The sequence below is a fragment of the Hypanus sabinus genome, chromosome 10 (genome assembly GCF_030144855.1).
Source record: "Hypanus sabinus isolate sHypSab1 chromosome 10, sHypSab1.hap1, whole genome shotgun sequence".
NCBI lineage: Eukaryota > Metazoa > Chordata > Chondrichthyes > Myliobatiformes > Dasyatidae > Hypanus > Hypanus sabinus.
In genome coordinates this window covers 33,666,875-33,687,114 of record NC_082715.1, presented here as the reverse complement: position 1 = coordinate 33,687,114, position 20,240 = coordinate 33,666,875, and the positions used below count along the sequence as shown (strand labels likewise).

General features: G+C 42.2%; 1 protein-coding gene across 1 annotated transcript in view; it reads right to left on the bottom strand.

Annotated features, from left to right (window-relative positions):
• LOC132400421 (macoilin-like) overlaps nt 1-19,760 on the bottom strand; it is a 70,640-nt gene extending 50,880 nt beyond the window's left edge. Inside the window, exons 1-3 of the mRNA XM_059981359.1 lie at nt 19,756-19,760; nt 18,278-18,419; nt 12,001-12,127 (exon numbers count right to left, since the gene is read on the bottom strand). Of these exons, the coding sequence (XP_059837342.1) occupies nt 12,001-12,127; nt 18,278-18,419; nt 19,756-19,760 (274 nt within the window). The remainder of the gene's footprint in view (nt 1-12,000; nt 12,128-18,277; nt 18,420-19,755) is intronic.
• Between the last annotated feature and the right edge of the window lie 480 nt (nt 19,761-20,240).

The following is a 20,240-nucleotide window of genomic DNA, read 5'->3' as shown; positions in this document are numbered from 1 at the left end:
AGTCATAGTATACAGTATTTTATGTATTGCACTGTCACAAAACAACAAACTTCACAGCATGTCTCAGAAATAATCAACCTGATAGTTCTTCAAGATCCAGCATGGGCAGCCATACCACAGCATGTTCCTCAGTCTGTTACCAGACTCAGTGCCGCCACAAAATGATTCTAAAGGTCTTTCAACTTGTACAGATTGCAGATAACATTAAATTAAATTCCTGGGCCAGGCAATTTATGCGGGGGTGTCCTCTCTCCTTCACAAATCCCAAATCAAATGGTTTTCCCAAGTGACAATATCAGAAGCACCCCGCCATTTACTTCAGCTACAAAACTATGTTAATAGGAATTTCTCTTCAGCACAATGTAAGCAGTTTGTAGATATTCATCAGGGTGAGCCTAAAGTTAAAAACAAACAGGAAAAGGCATTCCTTTAGTCAAACATTTGTTGCAAAAGGAAGGTTGCAATAAATCATCTCATTTTAAGATTTTTTTGAAACTAATTAAATTTTTGAACAGATGGACTGATGCTGTGATATAGCTGCTCTTGCTGGATCTTGAAGAATTATCACTGAGACATGTCATGAAATGTGTTGTTTTACATCAGCAGCACAGTGCAACACATAAAATACTGTATACTGTGAATTATAGTAAGAATTATAAGTCATTTCTGGCTGCTGGTTCAACCCCTCCATTTCAAATAAGTCCAGAATTTGCACAGTCCTACTGTAAGTTTAAGAAAATCTAAGTGAGGAATGTCAATGTGCCAGAGACTTTACTCCAGTGCTAGTTTCTACATAGAGTCCAATGCCAGACCCTGCCTTACTGTGATTTCAAATAGAACATGGAACTGACCCTTCAGCCCACAATGTTGTGCTGAACCAGTTAAAAAGTAATCAAATGGACAACAAATCACTTCTGCCTGCACAATGTTCATATCTTACCATTTTCTCACACGTCTGTGCCTATCTAAACTTCTCTCATGTATCTACCTCTACCACCACACCAGGCAGTGTACTTACCCACCACTCTTTGTGTAAAAAATTTGCTCCTCACATCCGCTTTAAAATGACACCCACTTGTATAACAAAATTATTATATTTCAATACTGTATTAAAATTTAATTTAATTGTTATGAATACAGGGTTTTGTGATTGTAACTGTATTTTTAATACAATGTACTTGGTACTATTTTTTTTCTTTTGTCTTATAATATATATCTTCTTGTACTCTATTTCTTTATGCAGAAACTAATAAAAATATTGAAAGAGAAAATGACACCCTCCTACCTCTGGTATTAGACATTTCAACCCTGGGAGAAACTGTCTTGTCTACTCTATCTATGCCTCTCATAGTCTTGTAAACTTCTATCAGATTTCCCCTCAGCCTCCACCGATCAGAGCAAATCTTTTGACTCATAATACTAGGGAATCCAGCCCTCTGATCCTAAACCACCTGTCAATCTTAGAATAGGATCAGGGACATCCTTTGTTTGAATGAGAACTCCCAATCTGGGCATTAGGAGTAAAAATGTAAGTAGAGGAAAAGGAAAGCAAATCTGTCTGCTATAACAGAACGATACCACTAGTCTATTGATAATGATTGATAATTAGTTCTATTGCCATATACATTTTTTAAAGAAAATGGTATAGAAAAATTTTGTTAGGCTGAAATTCCAATATTATTCTGATTTTTAGGGATAAAAAATTAAACAAGGAACTTCACTATCCAATTGCTGCCTAATTAAACAGCAACTGCCAGTCACCTCATGGATCATGTGCAGAGAGAAGCAATTATACATACACCCTCTTCATCACAGTGGTCATTGGACAACGGGCCTGTTCCTGTGCTGTACTGTTCTATTGTTGTCGGTGGTTGGGAAGTTGTTGGAGTCAATTGTTATGAACAATTAATGATTAGATCTTTGGGATTTCTTCTGAGGGAAGAATGACCTGTACAAAATGGATGGGTTGCACCTGAACCCAAGGGGGACCAATATTCTCACAAGCAGGTTTGTCAGAGCTGTTGGGGAGCGTTTAAACTAATTCGGCAGGGGAATGGGAACAAGAGTGATGGGATTCCGAATAGGACAGAGGATGAATAAAGCAAAGATAGCATGCAGTCAGATTGCTGGGAAGGGCAGGCAGATGATAGGGCAAAAACGCAGCCAGCAGGGTGAGTACCAGTGCTTTAGGGATGCAGAATCAAAAAGGGTAGCAAATACAGTACTCAAAGTGTTATATCTCAATGCATGCAGTACAAGAAATAAGGTGAACGATCTTGTTGCACTTTTACAGATTGTTAGGTATGACGTTGTGGCCGTCTCTGAATTGTGGCTGTAAGATGGTTGCAGTTGGGAGCTGAATGTCCAAGGTTACATATTGTATCAGAAGGATAGGATGGTAGACCGAGGTGCTGTAGACCGGCTCTGCCGGTAAAGAACAGTATCAAATCAGTAGAAATATGTGACAAAGGATTGCAAGATGAAGAATCCTTGTGGATTGAGTTAAGAAACTGCAAGGATAAAATGACACTAATGTTATATACAGGCCTCCAATCAGTAGCTGGGATGTGTACTACAGATTACAGTGGGAAGTAGAAAAGGCATGTCAAAAGGTCAATGCTATGATAGTCATGGGAGATTTCAACATTCAGATAGATTGGGAAAATCAGGTTGGTAATGGAACTCAAGAGAGTGAATCTGTTGAATGCCTACGAGGTGGCTTTTCAGAGCAGTTTGTCATTGAGTCTACCAGGGGATCAGCTATACTGGATTGGGGTTTATGTAAGAGGCAGTGATCATAATATAATTGAGTTCAACTTGAATTTGATACGGAGAAAGTAGAGACTTGACATAACAAGATTTCAGTAGAGTAAAGGAAATTGTAGTTGGATGAGAGAGGACATGGCCAAAGTAAATTGGAAGGAGATGCTGGCAGGGGAGAAGCAGAGCAGCAATGGCAAGGGTTTCAGGAGAAAATGAGTAAGGTGCAGGATAGATGTATTCCAAAAACAAAGAAATACTCTAATGGCAAAATAGTACTCTGTGGCTGATAAAGCTAACGTAAAAAACCATACAAAGAAGCAAAAATTAGTAGGAAGATAGAGGATTGGGAAGCTTTTAAAACCTGCAGAGAGCAACTAAAAGAATCATTAGGAGGGAAAAGATGAAATATGAAAGCAAGCTAGCAAACAATATCAAGGTGGATAGAAGAAGTTTTTTCAAGTATATAAAAAATAAGAGAGTGGATATAGGATTGCTAGTAAATGACACATGGAAACCATAATGTGAGACCAAGGAGATGGCAGATGAACTAAATGAGAATTTTGCATAAATCTTCACTGTGGAAGATACTAGCTGAGTACCAATTGCTGAAGGCTGTGAGAGAAGTGAGTGCCATTATTATTACAATGGAGAAGGTGCTCAAAACCAGAAAGACCTAAAGCTGCATGTCACCTGGGCCCGATGAACTGCACCCTAGGGTACTGAAAAGGTAGTGGTAGAGATGGTGGAGGCATTAGTAGTGATCTTTTCAAAATCATTGGACTCTGGCATAGTGCCAGAGGACTAGAAAATTGCAAATGTCACTACATTCTTTAAGAAAGGAGGGAGTCTGCAGAAAGGAAATTATAGAACAGTTATCCTGCCTCAGTGGTTAGGAAGATATTAGAGTCAATTGTTAAGGATGAGGTGATGGAGTACTTGGTGATACAGGACAAGATAGTACAAAGTCAGCATGGCTTCCTTCATGGAAAATCCTGCCTGACAAACCTGCTAGAATTCTTCGAAGAGATTACAAGTAGGATAGATAAAGGGGACATAGTAGATGTTGAATATTTGAACTTTCAGAAGGCCTTTGGCAAGGTGCCACACATGAGGCTGCTTACAAAGTTAAGAGCCCATGGTATTACAGTAAAGCTACTGGCTTGGTTAGAGCATTGGCTGATTGGTAGGAGGCAGCGAGTGGGAATAAAAGGATCCTTTTCTGGTTGTCTGTCAGTGACTAGTGGTGTTCTGCAGGTGTCGGGGTTGGGACTGCTTCTTTTTATACTGTAGACCAATGATTTGGATGAGGAAACAGATAGTTTTGTTGCCAAGTTTGCAGATGATACCATCATTGGTAGAGGGGTAGGTAGTGTTGACGAAACAGGTAGGTTGCAGAAGGACTTAGACAGATTAGGAGAATGGGCAAGGAAGTGGCCAATGAAATACAATGTTGGAAAATGCATGGTCAAGCACTTTGATAGTAGAAATAAATTGGCTGACTATTTTCTAAAGGGCAAGAAAATCCAAAAATCTGAGATGCAAAGGAACTTGGGAGTCCTTACGCAAAGCATCCTAAAGTTTAACTTTCAGGCAGGGTCGGTGGTGAGGAAGGCAAATGCAATGTGAGCATTCATTTCCAGAGGTCTAGAATGTAACAGCAGGGATGTGATGTTGTAGCTTTATAAGGCACTGGTGAGGTCTCACCTTGAGTATTGTGAACAGTTTTGGGCTCCTCATCGAAGAAAAGATGTACTGGCATTGGAGAGGGTTCAGAAAAGGTTCACAAAGATGATTCTGGGAATGAAAAGTTTATCTTATGAGGAACGTTTGATGGCTCTGGGTCTGTACTCACTGAAATTTAGAAGGATGAGAGGGGATCTCATTGAAACCTTTGCAATGTTGAAAGGCCTAGACAGAATGGACATGAAAAGGATGTTTCTCATGGTGGGCAAATCTAGAACAAGGGGGCACAGCTTCAAGATAGAGGGGCATCCATTTAAAACAGAGGTGCAGGGAATTTCTTTAGCTGAAGGGTGGTGAATTTATGGAATCTGTTACCACAGGGAGATGAGGAGGCCAGATCATTGGGTGTATTAAGTGCAGAAATAGATAGGTTCTTGATTGGCCACGACATCAAAAGTTACAGGGAGAAGGCCAGAGATTGGGGCTGAGGAGGGGAAAAAAAGGATCAGCCATGATTGAATGGCAGAGCAGACTCAATCAGGCAAATAGCCTAGTTCGGCTTCTATGTCTTATGATCTTATTATGGTTACAGGGTACTTGGAGGCACATGATAAGGGAAAATCTTGTCTGACAAATCCTTTGGAATCCTTTGAGGAAATAACAAGCAGAATAGAAAATCAGTGGACGTTGTGTATTTGGATTTTCAGAAGCCCTTTGACAAGGTGCCGCATAAGAGGCTTCTTAGCAAGCTAAGAGCCCACAGTATTACAGGAAAAATACTAGCTTAAATTGAGCATTGGCAGGAGGCAAAAAGTGGGAATACAGGGAGCCTTTTCTGATTGGCACAATGTCTGTATTGGGACTGCATCTTTTCACGTTCTGGGTCAATGATTTGGATGACAGAATTGATGACATTGTGGCCAGATTTGCAGATGATACAAAGCTGGGTGGAGGAGCAGGTAGTGCAGAGGAAGCAGGGAAGCTGCAGAAGAACTTGAACAGAGTAGGAGGAACGGTAAAAAAGTGTTAGGTGATGTCTCAGTCTCATGAAATGCATGATAATACATCTTGGTCAAAGGAATAAAAGTAGGGTATTTTTAAAATGGGGATAAAATTCAATAATCAGAGGTGCAAAGGGACTTGGGAGACGTCGCACAGGATTTCCTAAAGGTCAACTTAAGGCTGAGTCGGTGGTGAGGCAGACAATTTTTTTTTTAACAAAATATACTTTATTCAAAAATAAAATTATATACAATAACCATTCAAAGACTTTTAATTCTTTACAGTTGGGCACATTACTGTCTTTACATTTTCAAAGTTCAAAAGTTTTGCCACCCACGTGGCACTTTGTTCTTTCATATTTACATTCAGGGGGTATACCCCCACCCCCCCCCCCACCCCTCAACTCCCACGGGAGAAGAACCCTAGACTGTGGTCCTTCCCCACCGAGTCGTTGTGGTGGCTGCACCGAGTTTGAGTGTGTCCCTCAGCACGTACTCCTGTAGCCGAGAATGTGCCAGTCGGCAGCATTCCCTCACGGACATCTCCGTGTGCTGGTAGACCATCAAGTTTCGGGCTGACCAAAGAGCATCTTTCACTGAGTTGATGATCTGCCAGCAGCACCGGGTGTTGGTCTCAGTGCGCGTCCCAGGGAACAGCCCGTAGATCAGAGAGTCCTCTGTTACGCAGCTGCTGGGGATGAACCTCGACACTGTCCCTTCCATCCTCCTCCACACCTTCTCCGCAAACCCACAGTGTGCAAAGAGGTGGGTCACCGACTCCTCCTCACTGCAGTCCTCCCGTGGGCAGAGGGGTGTGGGGACGACGTTCCGGGTGTACAGGAGGGATCTGACTGGGAGGGCCCCTCTCACCACCAGCCAGGCAAGGTCTTGGTGCCTGTTGGTGAGGTCTGGCGATGAGGTATTTTGCCAGATGAACTGGACAGTCTGCTCAGGGAACCACCCCACTGTGTCCATCTCGTCCTTCTCCTGCAGTGCCTGCAGGACCTTACGTGCTGACCACTGCCTGATGGCCCTGTGGTCAAAGGTGTTGACCTGAAAGAACTTCTCTACAAAGGACAGATATGGCAACAACGACCAGCTGACAGGGGTGTTGCGTGGGAAAGGGGCCAGACCCATCCTTTGTAGCCAAGGTGACAGGTAGAACCTGGGCACATAGTTGTACTTGGTACCCACGTACCTGGGATTCACACACAACCTGATGCAGCCACAAACGAAGCTGGCCATCAGGGTGAGGGCGGCATTGGGGACGTTTTTGCCTCCGTTGTCCTGGGACTTGTACATGGTGGTCCGTCTGACCCCAGATGAATCTGAAGATGGCTCGGGTGATTTCCGAGCAGAAGGAGCAGGGGACTGGCCACACCTGCGCCAAGTACAGTAACCCTGAGAGCACCTCACACCTGATGACCAGGTTCTTGCCCGCTATCGATAGGGAGTGCCCTCCCCACAGCCCCAGTTTCTGTTTCACCTTGACAGTCCGCTCCTGCCAGTTCTTGTTGCACGCCTCGGCCCCTCCGAACCAGATCCCCAACACCCCCAGGTGATCAGCCCTGATGGTGAAGGGGACGCTGGATCGGTCGGGCCAGTTGCCGAAGAGCATGGCTTCGCTCTTCTTGCGGTTGACCCTGGCCCCGACGCCTGCTCGAACTGCTCACAGGTGCCGATCAGCCTGCGAACTGACCTCGGATCAGAACAGAAGACGGTGACGTCGTCCATGTACAGGGAGGTTTTGACTTGGGTCCCTCCACTGCCTGGCAGCGTCACCCCTCCTATGTTCCCATCCCTCCTGATGGCTACGGCAAAGGGTTCTATGCAGCACACGAACAAGACAGGGGAGAGAGGGCAGCCCTGCCTGACTCCAGACCTGATGGGGAAGCTGTCTGTTTCCCACCCGTTGACCCAGACTGCGCTACAGACGTCCGTGTAGAGCAGTTTGATCCAATTCCGGATTCCCTCCCCAAATCCCATTTTGGAGAGTACATCGGCCATGTACGTGTGTGATATCCTGTCGAAGGCTTTCTCCTGGTCCAAGCTGACCAGGCAGGCGTCCACCCCCCGTCCTGCACGTAGGCGATGGTGTCCCTCAGCAGCGCGAGGCTGTCTGAGATCTTCCTGCCCGGTACAGCACAGGTTTGGTCCGTGTGGATCACCTGCTCCAGTGCAGACTTGACCCTGTTGGCGACAGCCTTGGACAGGATCTTGTAGTCCACATTCAGGAGTGAGATGGGCCTCCAATTTCTAATGTCTTCCCTCTCCCCCTGCTGCTTGTAGATGAGGGTGATGATGCCCTTCCTCATGGATTCTGACATGCTGCCGGCCAGGAGCGTAGCGTTGTACACTTCCAGCAGGTCGGGGCCCATCCGGTTCCACGGAGCCGAATACAACTCGACCGGTAAGCTGTCACTTCCGGGAGTCTTACCCGACTCAAAGGAACGGACGGAGCCAGTCAGCTCGTCCAGGGTCGGCGGCTGCTCCAGACTCTCCCGCTTGCCGTCGTCTAAGACCTGCGTGATAGACGACAGGAAGTTGCGGGAGGCTGTGGAGTCTGTGGCTTTTTCTCCGTACAGACCGGCATAGAAGGACCTGCAGATCCTCAGTATGTCTGTCTGCGAGGACGCGACTGAGCCGTCCTCTTCCTTAAGGGTGTGGATCACAGAGCTCCCCCTGTGCAGACAAATGTGAAATTAGCATTCACTTTGAAAAAATTGGAATATGAAAGCAAGGACATACTGGTGAGGCTTTATAAAGCACTGGTGAGACCTCACTTGGTATATTGGGAGCAACTCTGAGCCCTTTGTCTTAGGCTACATCCACACTAGACCGGGTAATTTTGAAAACACCGGTTTCGCGTAAAAACAATAGGCATCCACACTATGCGTTTTTAAAAAATATCTCTATCCACATTGAAATGGAAATTTCAGCAAATCTCCTCCTCCTGCGCATGCGCAGGACACATGTACCGAAAACAAGCGACATGTTTGGTGTCGAATCTCGCCGTAAAAGTGCGCGTTACAGACCAGAAAAACTTAAAATGCCAGACAGCTGTTGGCTTTCATACAGGAGAACTTAAAAGTTAAAAAAAAACAAATACTGGAGCATATGGAGGCAACCGACAGGGAGTTCACGGACAGATTGACCTGGCCAATGATGAACATTGAAAAACTGACTAACTCTGTTGCATTAATAAAGCACCTTGTTAAATGTATAAAACATGTCTGCATCAGTGTTATCTTGTATTTCCATACAATGTTACATTAGGCTGTTACACATCTATTGTCAGAGAAGTACTTGCATAAATAGGTAAACCACCTTCATACGAGCAAGGACAGTAAACAGGGCAAAGTGAGTATACTTATTTATTTAGTAAATTATGGGTCAAAGTATTTGGTGAGTACATTTCTAACTCTTCTGGCTTCAGTCTCGTTGCCGTCTGTTCTGAAATTGTTAGGCTGCATTCAAGAAAACAATGAAATAGCGCATTGCTGTCTGACAGCATTTTCAGATCTCTCCGGTTACCCCGTCCACACTGATCTGGCCAATCCGGCATTTTCAAAAATACCCACTTTGGAAAGCGTTTCTGAAAAGCTCCAGTTTCAGGGGACGAAAACGTCGTTTTAGTGTGGACGAAGGGTAAAAACAAAGAGAAAAAGCTTTGGTTACGGATTTATCCGATGTAGTGTGGACGTAGCCTTAGAAAGGAAGTGCTGATTTTGGAGGGGGTTCAAAGGAGATTCACGAAAATGATTCCAGGATTGAAAGGCTTGTAACATCAGGAGTGTTTGACAGCTTTGGGCCTGTACTCACTAGAATTTAGAAGAATGAGGAGGGGATCTTATTGAAACCTATTGAATGTTGAAAGGCCTAAATAGAGTGGATTTGCAGTGGGTCCAATAGAGGGGGAGTCTTGGATCAGAGGGCACAACTGCAGAATAGAGGAACATACATTTAGAATGGAGTGAGGAGAAATTTCTTTAGCCAGGGCATGGTAAACCTGTTGAATTCATTGCCACAGGCAGCCGTGGATCCAAGTCACTGAGTGTATTTAAGGTGTAGGTTAATAGGTTCTTGATTGGTTGAGGTGAGAAAGATCACAGGAGAAGGCAGGAGAATTTGGTTGAGAAGGAAATAGATCAGCCATGATCAAACAGCGGAGCAGAGTCAATGGGGCCAAATGGCTTAATTCTGTTCCTATGTTCATTCCAACAATCAGGTCTTTTCAGATTAGGAAGAAAGAAACAAGTTTCTGAAGTCCTTTCATGTCTCTTTGGGAACAACCAGTGATTCTTCCTAAGCAACCATGAATTCCTGCTCCTCTAGGTACCATCAAAGAAGTAATTTTTTTTTATATTATAAGCCACATGTTATACCTGGGTCTCTCATGGAAAATATGAATGGAACAGATACAATGGCTGTTCTGTTTTTTTTTTGAAAGCCCCTCTTCTGCTGCAGTCCTAAAACTGGTTTCAATTTGACCAAATGGTTGCCTAACATTCTACATTTGGACATTTCTCAAGCCCTCCTTCTGGTGCAGGAACCAGGTCCCAAGAAAAGGCTGCAACATGGGCCAATTTCTGTACCTCAGATGTTTCCTCTTGTATGTGTTTTTTTTTTAAAAAATCAACGACATAATTGTACTTATGCCTCTGTCTCTAATTAAAACCACACATTCATTTAATCGAGTTTTAACCTCAGTTTAAGTTTTCTTCCATCGTTGCTTTCCTTAGTTACTCCAGCAGAGGTCACACTTGCTCCCCAAAAGTAATACCTTGTACTTTAATATTTATCCATTATTTCTTTATAATGCAAAGAAATAGATAAATCTTTAACCTGGTTTGTGCAAGAGTGTTTTTCATTTGGAGCAGCAGACACAGAGAATGAGATTTTCAACCAGTTTTGTAGCTTTGTTTATTTCGATTTTAAATTATTTCCCATGAAACTAATTCTATTAGCAACAGATTCCTGCAATATTCTTGTGAGCAGCTTATTGTTTTATGGTGTATTTTACCCTAGATACACATAGGGACAGGTCTATGTGCCACTTGGTATAAACATACAGGATAACAAAATCAGAAAGCACCTGTGGAAAGAAACCAGAGGTTACAGGCACTTCAACGAGTCCGTCTTTGAATCCAAAAAGTCAACTCTGCTCCTCTTTCCATTGATACTACCTCCTTGTAACCATTCCCAATATTTTCTGTTTTTATTTCAAATTTCTAGCATCAGCAATATTGATTAAATCTTCAACAATGCCCCGTGATCCTGCTCTGTCTCTCAGTTTGAAAATGTCCAGTTATTTCACAACTCCATTTACCAGTTTCAATCCACATCACTCAAGATCTTTATATTATTGATTTCAGAAAGTGTTGAATGTTTCCACGAAACTTGATGTGAAAATATACTTCATAATTCAACCATAATGACCAGCGTTTTACTATAAGATCGCACTGTTGCAGTTGGATTCCCTTGCAGAAAAGTGACTCGGATTCTTTTTGATAATTCAAATAATCACATTTGGGACATTCTGCAAACTTCCAACACAGAAAAATACAGTTCAAAGTTATGCAACTTAGCCTAACAGTTAAGGCTTATAAACCCAGGTATCATTCTGATTAATTTCCAAGTAACCCACCAAGGAGAAGATATTACAAAGTTTAAAGAAAATCATAATTAAAACTCAGGACCACGAGGAGAACTTGTAAAGTTGGTGATATTATTTTTTTATATAATTCTTTTGTAATGGTTGTTAGGGGAGGAAAAGATAAGTAAAAATTATTCAAAATACCACACTGATTTCATTAAGGTGATACATGGATAGATATGTTGTTAATTTTGTCCCCCTTTTACTTTTAGTTGAACGAGTAAAGAGCTTGCTTCAGTTGTGAGTAATTTCACTGGATTTAGCTTCACTGGTCCAGCTGGCAGTTTATTCCGTAAATTATCAAAGATTACTAAAGAACAATTACAAAGAAGCTGCATTTTGTGATTACGTGTTCTTATAGCCATTCAGCTCAATGACTCATGTTAGTGTTTATGTTCCACACCAAGCATCTACTCATTTTATATCCATTACGCCTTAATTAAATTGACATGCACTAACAAGGGAATAATCTGTGAATCCCATTCTATGTGTGGTGGAGCTACTCTGAACAATTCATTCATATCTCGATTTACTGACTGGCAACATTGGCAAAAGCTGAACTTAATGCCAATTAAAATATATTTTGTTTCCAATAGAAAGCCTTCTGACATATTCATTGAAATCCATCTTTGTAACGTAATACTGTTTATAAAACAAAATGCACTAGATCATGAGTTCCCAACCTTTTATCATGCTATGGACACCTAACATTTACCGAGACGTCAGCAGACCCCAGATTGGGAACCTCTGCTATAGACTGAAAATCCCCAAATAGAGTGCTTTAAATAAGGGTAAATATGCTTATGTTTATGTGTCTGTAGAAGTATTTTAAGCATCTGTTTGTTGACAAGCACACTTGCTCAATTTTCAGCATCTTTTGTAATTGGAATAGTTTACCTGAGTTCCAGAGGTACTGAATCCATACGTATATACTAGCAATGAAGAAAAGCCAGTGCAGTGGTATGAAGATAAAGCAGAACACGTCTGAGGTAAACGCTGCACATACAAAGAGTATGGAAATAGTCTAGGAAAAAAAAGTAAACATTAATCCGTTAGCCCTGAAAATAGACCAGTATTCTCACAGCATATCTTTATAACAATAGCAGGAGCAGTATACTGTAACAGTAAAAGAGGGACATTATTTGTTAAACTTCCAGGAAGTTTCCTTTCTCACAAACTATAGTAAATACAGCAGGAAATAGGCATTGCCTGTTGGAAGGTGAAGTGAGACTGGCACATAATAATTCGTGGTTGTCGTCACTTTGCCACAAGTGATCCATACTCCAGTGGGACGGAGAGCTACCTGACATCATGGATCTGTATCAGTGACATTTAGGAGCACCAAATGCACTGCTTCTTGCAAAAGTAAAGATAGCTCAGTCTGGACCTCTAGCACTTACAGGTTCAAAATGGATCCCAACTTCAACCATGAGCTTCTTGTGGCTGTGGATAATCTGTATGTCATGAGCCCTGTGGCTTGCTGTAGAGCAGTGAGCTTCTAGTGCTCTTGAGTACCTATATTTATTAATCATTATCTTAACTAGAGCAGTTAAGTTCTTGTGCTTTCAATTTAATCTTGTCAAGGTAATTGTGACTTGCATGGGTTCCCTACATTCTATGACTATTTAAAGTGGTCTCTTGCATCATGCCCTACCAGAGTTATTGTGTTGGACAGGACGATTTGTCCTGCAGTTTCGCTCAGTCGCTTCTCCGAGGCTCTGTTGGTATTCTTATGTCTAGCTCCTTGTTTTCTTCTCTTCGTGGCGATTCTGCCATTCCTCCAACCCGGGTTGAGTCGTGACCCTGCCGTCCACGGCTCCTGGGTTGAGATAGCGTGCCAGCGTGACAGAGAAAGCCTGCCGTTCCTCCACACTTGAGCACACCACGACAAGATGATGTATGTTCATTACAGTGTTGATTTTGTATGCTATTGTATTCGTATTACACCTACTAGCATTGGATGGTCAATACTGAGTGATTTAATGCATTAGAACGGCACTGGTGTCTGATGAATAAAATATATTGATGTAATTAATGAGACTCCATCCTCTGTAGTTCATTCCTTAGGAAATGTGAGTGTTCATGACAAGGTTAATACCCATTGCCTGTGGGAGGTGAAAAATCACGATCGATGCGTCAAAGGTATTTCCTATCTCATTTCTCAAAAGCAGTGAGAGCAAGAGCTTCCAGAATTCTGACAGCACCTACGATCATTGGCACATGCTGGCAAAGAAGCCTTGGCAAGTTCTGCAGAGCAGCCGTAAATAGAACGCACCATAGCCACTGGAAGCTGATAGTGGGAATGTGATAGGTGCCAATCAAGTGGTCTGCCGTGCTCTCTCTGCCTCTTGAGTGTCCTTAAAATGGCATTCTCGAAAGCAAGTAGAGAATGTTCTTCCACACATCTGGCTTGTGCCCTATAGATGGCTTTAATGAAAATTTGGACAATTTTCCGCTCCAATGGGGGGATTCCAGTGATGTTTCTGTCTGGAACAGCAATGCTGGAGGAATGAGTTGATTCTAGACAATGCTGCATGGGAGGATTTAAATTTGTGGAATTGGTTACCACCAGCTGTGGAGGCCAGGTCATTGAGTGTATTTAAGGCAGAGATTGATAGGTTCTTGATTGGACATGGCATCAAAGGATATGGGGAATGAGGTTGAGGAGGGGGAAAAAGAGGAACAGCCATGACTGAATGGTGGAGTAGACTCAATGGGCCAAATGGCCTAATTCTGCTGCCATGTCTTAAGGTCTAAGATTTGCAGGGGGTTGGGACTCTGAGCAGGAGAAAACCATGGTAGCTGGTATTCAGGATAACTAGATGCACAGTAAAGGCAAGGAAAAAAAATACATTTAATCTGCATTTATTTCAATGCACGTGGTTTAACAGTTAAGGTGAACAAACACGGACATGGATTGGCTCTAAGATATGAGATATTATAGCCATGTTGGAAATGTGGCTGAAATAAGAGCAGGAGTGGCAGCTTAGAACTCTAGGATATGACAGGCATGACAGAAGTACAGATAAATGAGGAGGGGTGGAATAACAGCACGACAGAGATGACAACCCTATTCCAGTGAAGCCTTAAGGGTAGAACTGAGAAACAAAAAGTGGACGACCAATCTAGTTGTGCTGTGTGATAGACAATAGACAATAGACAATAGGTGCAGAAGTAGACCATTCGGCCCCTCGAGTCTGCACAGCCATTCTGAGATCATGGCTGATCATTCACTATCAATACCCAGTCCCTGCCTTGTCCCTCTTGCTCCTTCTTGAAAGCATCCAGAGAATTGGCCTCCACCATCTTCTGAGGCAGTGCATTCCACACCTCCACAACTCTCTGGGAGAAGAATCTCTTCCTCAACTCTGTTTTAAATAACTGATCTCTTATTCTCAATCCATGCCCTCTGGTACTGGACTCTCCCAAAATCTGAAACATATTTCCTGCCTCAATCCTATCAAATCCTTTAATTATCTTAAACATTTCAATCAGATCCCCTCTCAATCTCCTCAATTCCAGCATGTACAAGCCCAATCTCTCCAATCTCTCTGCGTAAGACAGCCCTGCCATCCCAGGAATCAACCTAGTGAATCTACGCTGCACTTCCTCAATTGCCAGAATGTCCTTCCTTAAACCTGGAGACCAAAACTGTACACAATATTCCAGATGTGGTCTCACCAGGGCCCTGTACAAATGCAAAAGGACATCCTTGCTCTTGTACTCAATTCCCCTTGTAACAAAGGCCAACATTCCATTTGCCCTCTTCACTGCCTGTTGCACTTGCTCATTCACCTTCATTGACTGGTGAACTAGGACTCCTAGGTCTCTTTGCATTTCTCCCTTACCTAACTCTACACCGTTCAGACAATACTCCGCCCTCTTGTTCCTGCTTCCAAAGTGGATAACTTCACATTTATTCACATTGAATGACATCTGCCAAGTATCTGCCCACTCACCCAGCCTATCCAAGTCTCCCTGTATTCTCCTAACGTCCTCTTCACATGTCACACTGCCACCCAGTTTAGTATCGTCAGCAAACTTGCTGATATAGTTTTCAATGGCCTCATCTAAATCATTGACATAAATCGTAAAGAGCTGTGGTCCCAATACAGAGCCCTGTGGTACCCCACTAGTCACCTCCAGCCAGTCCGAGAAACACCCATTTACTGCTACCCTTTGCTTTCTATCTGCCAACCAGTTTTCTATCCATGTTGAAACCCTGCCCCAATGCCATGAGCTCTGATTTTACTCACCAATCTCCTATGTGGCACCTTATCGAATGCCTTCTGAAAATCTAGGTACACAACATCCACTGGCTTACCCTCGTCTAACATCCTTGTTACACCCTCAAAAAACTCCAACAGATTAGTCAAGCATGATTTGCCCTTGGTAAATCCATGCTGGCTCGGCCTAATCCTATTTCTGCCATCAAGATGTGCCACTATTTCGTCCTTAATAATGGACTCAAGCATCTTCCCCACGACTGACGTTAGGCTAACAGGGCGATAGTTCTCCGTTTTCTCCTTCCCTCCCTTCTTGAAAAGTGGGTTAACATTAGCCACTCTCTAATCTTCAGGAACTGATCCTGAATCTAAGGAACATTGGAAAATGATTACCAATGCATCCGCAATTTCCTGAGCCACCTCTTTTAGAACTCTCGGATGCAGACCATCTGGACCCGGGGATTTATTAGCCTTCAGTCCTAACAGTCTACTCATCAGTTTCTTTCCTAATGTCAATCTGTCTCAATTCCTCAGATATCTTATGTCCCTAGCCCATCCACAATAGACAGCGGGAATTTGAGGAGCAGGTGTGAAAAGAAAATACTCATAGTTATAAGAATAATAGGGTTGTATTAGTAGGAGATTGTAACTTGTTGGATGAGCCTGTTTGACAGGAAAGCAAGAAGGAACTTTTAACAGTGTGATATCAAAGTCTAGAAGCCGCATACCCACGTTGGAGTGAAGGGTAAACCTGGCAAATTCCAGGGAACCTTGGTTGAGAAAAGTAATTGAGGCTCTGGTCAAGAAGAAGAAGGAAATATACACTAGGTCTAGGAGGTCAGAGACAAGTGACTTAGATCTGACAGGTAGGGTCAAGGAAAATCCCAGCCATTACCAATGCCCTTTCCTGGCCCAACTACATCGACACCATAGCCAAGAATGCTTATCAGGGTCTCTACTTCCTTAAGAGACTAAAGAAATTTGCCTTAATTATAAAAGCTCAGTTAATTAGTTTGCTGATGGCAATGTGAGGAGGAAGGAAGTGAAGCTATAAGGAGATATAAATGAACTACTATACGATGCAAGAGCAGAGAGCTCCTGTTACAATTGTGTCCACATTAATTAAACCATAATTAAAGGAATGTGCACATTTCTGATAATGATTCAGAATTTGGAACATTGATTGAAAGGAATAGCTTTATGAGTTTGAATACATAAAAATGCTTTTAAGTGACTGATCGCTGGGATAAATTTTCAATTTTTGGCACAATTCCACAAATGTAAAGAAGTTGAAGGCTAGACCATGGTGGGTGTATTTTAGTTGTGTTTGAATTGAGTGGACAAGTTGATGTGAATTTACACCTTTACATGCCTGATTTGGGCCAATACCATGACAAAACTTGTGAAAGTTCAAATAAAATGAGAGCAAGGAGGTCTTATGGATGGTGAAGTTAAATTTGAGCATCTCAGATTTCAAGTTCAAGATTCAAGAACATTTATTATCAAAGAACGTACAAGTTATATAACCTTGAGGTTTGCTTGCTCGCAGATAGACACAAAGCAAGAAACCAGAAAGAACCTAATTACAGAAAAAAAGAATAAAAAGAAAAGTGAAAGACCAGCACTCGATGTGCAAGAGAAAGAAAAAAAATAATACAAATCATGCAAATAATTGAACCTAAACTGAGTCCTCAGATCCAAACCCCGGAGCAGCCCAGAGTAGGCCCAAAGCCTCACTGATCAGTTCATCATATTATCAGGCATGAAGCACAGCAGCCAGGGCAGTCTTCAGAGCCTCAGTGCCATGGAGATGACTATCATGGAGAATGAATAAAATCAGCTCTCTTGTACCACCAACGCCCTGGCTTTTCAGTCTATCTGAGCTGGCATTTAAACTGACCAAACGATAGAACAGCGAAAGGCTCCGGTACCCTGGAGAGACCAGAGAACATTGCGGAGAGCGAACAAAATCGACACTCGCCTCTGGTCTGGGCCAACATTTAAATTGTTTAAACAGTGTATCATACCTCGTACCAGGACCCAGGCACTGCTGCAGTGAAAGGATCCGGGCCTAGACTATGTCACCCAGCAACTTGGTCTGGGCCCAGATTTTGTCACCCACCCCAAAGCCACTCTCAAGCTCTTCAAATCAGCTTGGCACCCAGAGCGATTCAACCTCACACATGGGCCAGTTGTATGGGCATCAAATCTCCTCTGTCCAGGCCCCAGTTTTTCCTTTCAGCACCCAGAGGATCCAACCTTTCTCCCAGGCCAGTTGTACTGGCATCAGAACTCCATCTGCAATGATTCTGGAACTTACCATCTCGGCTCATCTCGCAAAGTCACCTCGCCTTCATTCACCCCTTACCTGTCTGCAGCAATAATTTTACACAATTTACCTCAGAAAAAGTATCTTTCGTGATACTTCCAGTCAGATTTCCTAGCTTTTGGACTACCAGAAAGCTGTTCCACACATTCAATAGCGTGATCTTAACCAGAAGTTTGTAACATAACTTATTCTGAAACCATTTAAAATAATTATTTGAATTGCAAAAATATAAAGTTAAGAATCTCCATAGGTAAAAGAAAAGCAAGAAAAAAACCACCAGATCTGAAGAAAGATGTTGCAACTGAAGCATTGTACCAAAAATAGAACCATATGCTGGTCTTTGCAGATGATTTACCAATAAATATAATTTACTAAGAAATGTAAATTTGATTTTCCATACTAGATAATGTAACTATTAGCATTTGTTTATTTACTAGGATCACAGGAACACACCAAATAACTATACGTAGAATCAGATTCAAGAGTGATAGCTAAATTTTGAATTATTTTACCAGTGGCAAATACAATGCCACATATAGGACCCCAAGCAGAGAAATTGTATTTATTTTGAATCTTTATTCAAAATATAAAGGGCTAAATATAGGTAAATTATACTTACAAGACCCTGATATCGAGAGGAATCATACACCCCTTTGACAAATAGCCAACCTGGCCATAAATATTCAAACCGGAGCTCAAGGATGAAATCTGCCAACAGTATCAGTGTCCAGATCAGAAGGAATTTCAGAGAGGTGACTACACTATAAAATCACAAGAGAATAAATTAGTCATAAGATTCAATTTCAACCCTGACAGTAATGCACCGTTTACAACCACACATTGAACGATAATTAAAAGGATTAGTTTGCAATTTCATATTGAGTTCTCGGCATAACTGGCCCAAAGCTTACTTGGGAAAATCTGACATGTTTTTAGAACCTATCTCCATCTTTCCAGTTTGCTACTCCATGACCACAAGGAGAAGGCATGATTCTTTACAGCAACAGAAACGAGGAAGAATCTTGTCACCTTGTTACGTTTATTCTTAATCCTAACTCCAGTTTTTCATTCTACCACACATTCTGTAAAGGTAGATTTGACACTTTACACCAACAGAGGTGTAATCGAATAAAGTATCCCCACTTTACAAGTGACCGCTAAAAAGGAAACAGCCCATGACAGGATAATTGGACATGGCTTTCATTGTTTCCTGCTAGACCTCAATTTTATATGTTCCTTGTATCACCTTGCACTTCGCCCTCCCACCCCCACCCCCAGCTTCTTGCTTTAACTTCTCATCCTTTTTCCCATTCCTGATGAAGAGTCTCAGCCCACAACGTCGACTGTTTACTCTTTTCGGTAGATGCTGCCTGGCCTGCTGAGTTCCCCCAGCATTTTATGTGTGCTGCTTATTATTATGATCCTTTAAATGCAAGGTTGTTCATTAATCCTTTTGTCATTACACTAAAACTATTTTTAAAAGATCATGCTCAGCATTTTTCTTCATCACGTTTCACTGTCAGTTTTGGTATAATTTGAAACTTGAACAATTAGAAGTTTAAACTGTGTTTAGGCCCCAAGTGTATGATGGGATTCCAGCTCAGTGGCCTCAATAGGAAGAGTCAGCATGGTTTTGTGCATGGGAGGTCATGTCAGATGACTCTTTGAGGTTATCAAGGATTAATGAACAGGATAAATGAAGATTGGGCAAGTGATGTTGTCCATATGGACCTATGACAGGCTGATCTGGAAGATTAGATTACATGGGATTCAAGGGTTGCTATGAGGTAGATTCAGGATTCAGATTTGGCTGAATGATAGGACAGTCTGTCTGTCTGTCTGAAGCAAAGGGTGCTGGTTGAAGGTCATGTCTCTAACAGGAAGCTCATGAATAGTGGGGTATCAATGTTGGACCTCTATTATTCATTAGCAATGCAAATAATTTGAATGTGAATGTAAATGGCACAATTAGCAAGTTTTCTGATGATACTTACTATTTTTATGGTTAGGAGTTACAAAATATAATTGAAACAAAACAAAGGGAGCCCAAGAAATACATCTAAAGTTCACTTTACTTGTAGCGAGGTGCACTCTTACGACATGGTGGCATCAAGACATATGCCATAATTTTACATATAACCAGTAACTAATAATTTCAACAAACAAGATTGCTTAATCAAACAGTATATTTACAAGGTAACACACACAAAATGCTGGAGGAACTCAGCAGGCCAGGCAGCATCTAAGGAAAAGAGTAAACAATCGACATTTCTGGCCAAGACCCTTCAATCCTGAAGAAGGGTCTCGACCTGAATCGTCGACTGTTTGCTCTTTTCCATAGATGCTGCCTGGCCTGCTGAGTTCCTACAGAATTTTGTGTGAATCACTCTGATTTCCAGCATCTGCAGATTTTCTCATTTGTGAATACAGCTACTATATACGGGCATCAACAGCACCACAGCAAATTTTAAATTGTCCCATTCAGGCCTAAAGATTTAATCGCTGTGGAGGATTTCTTACTCTTGTGAGATAACATTTTTCACTCTCTGTCTGGCATATGAGACTTGTGGCTGTGAAACACT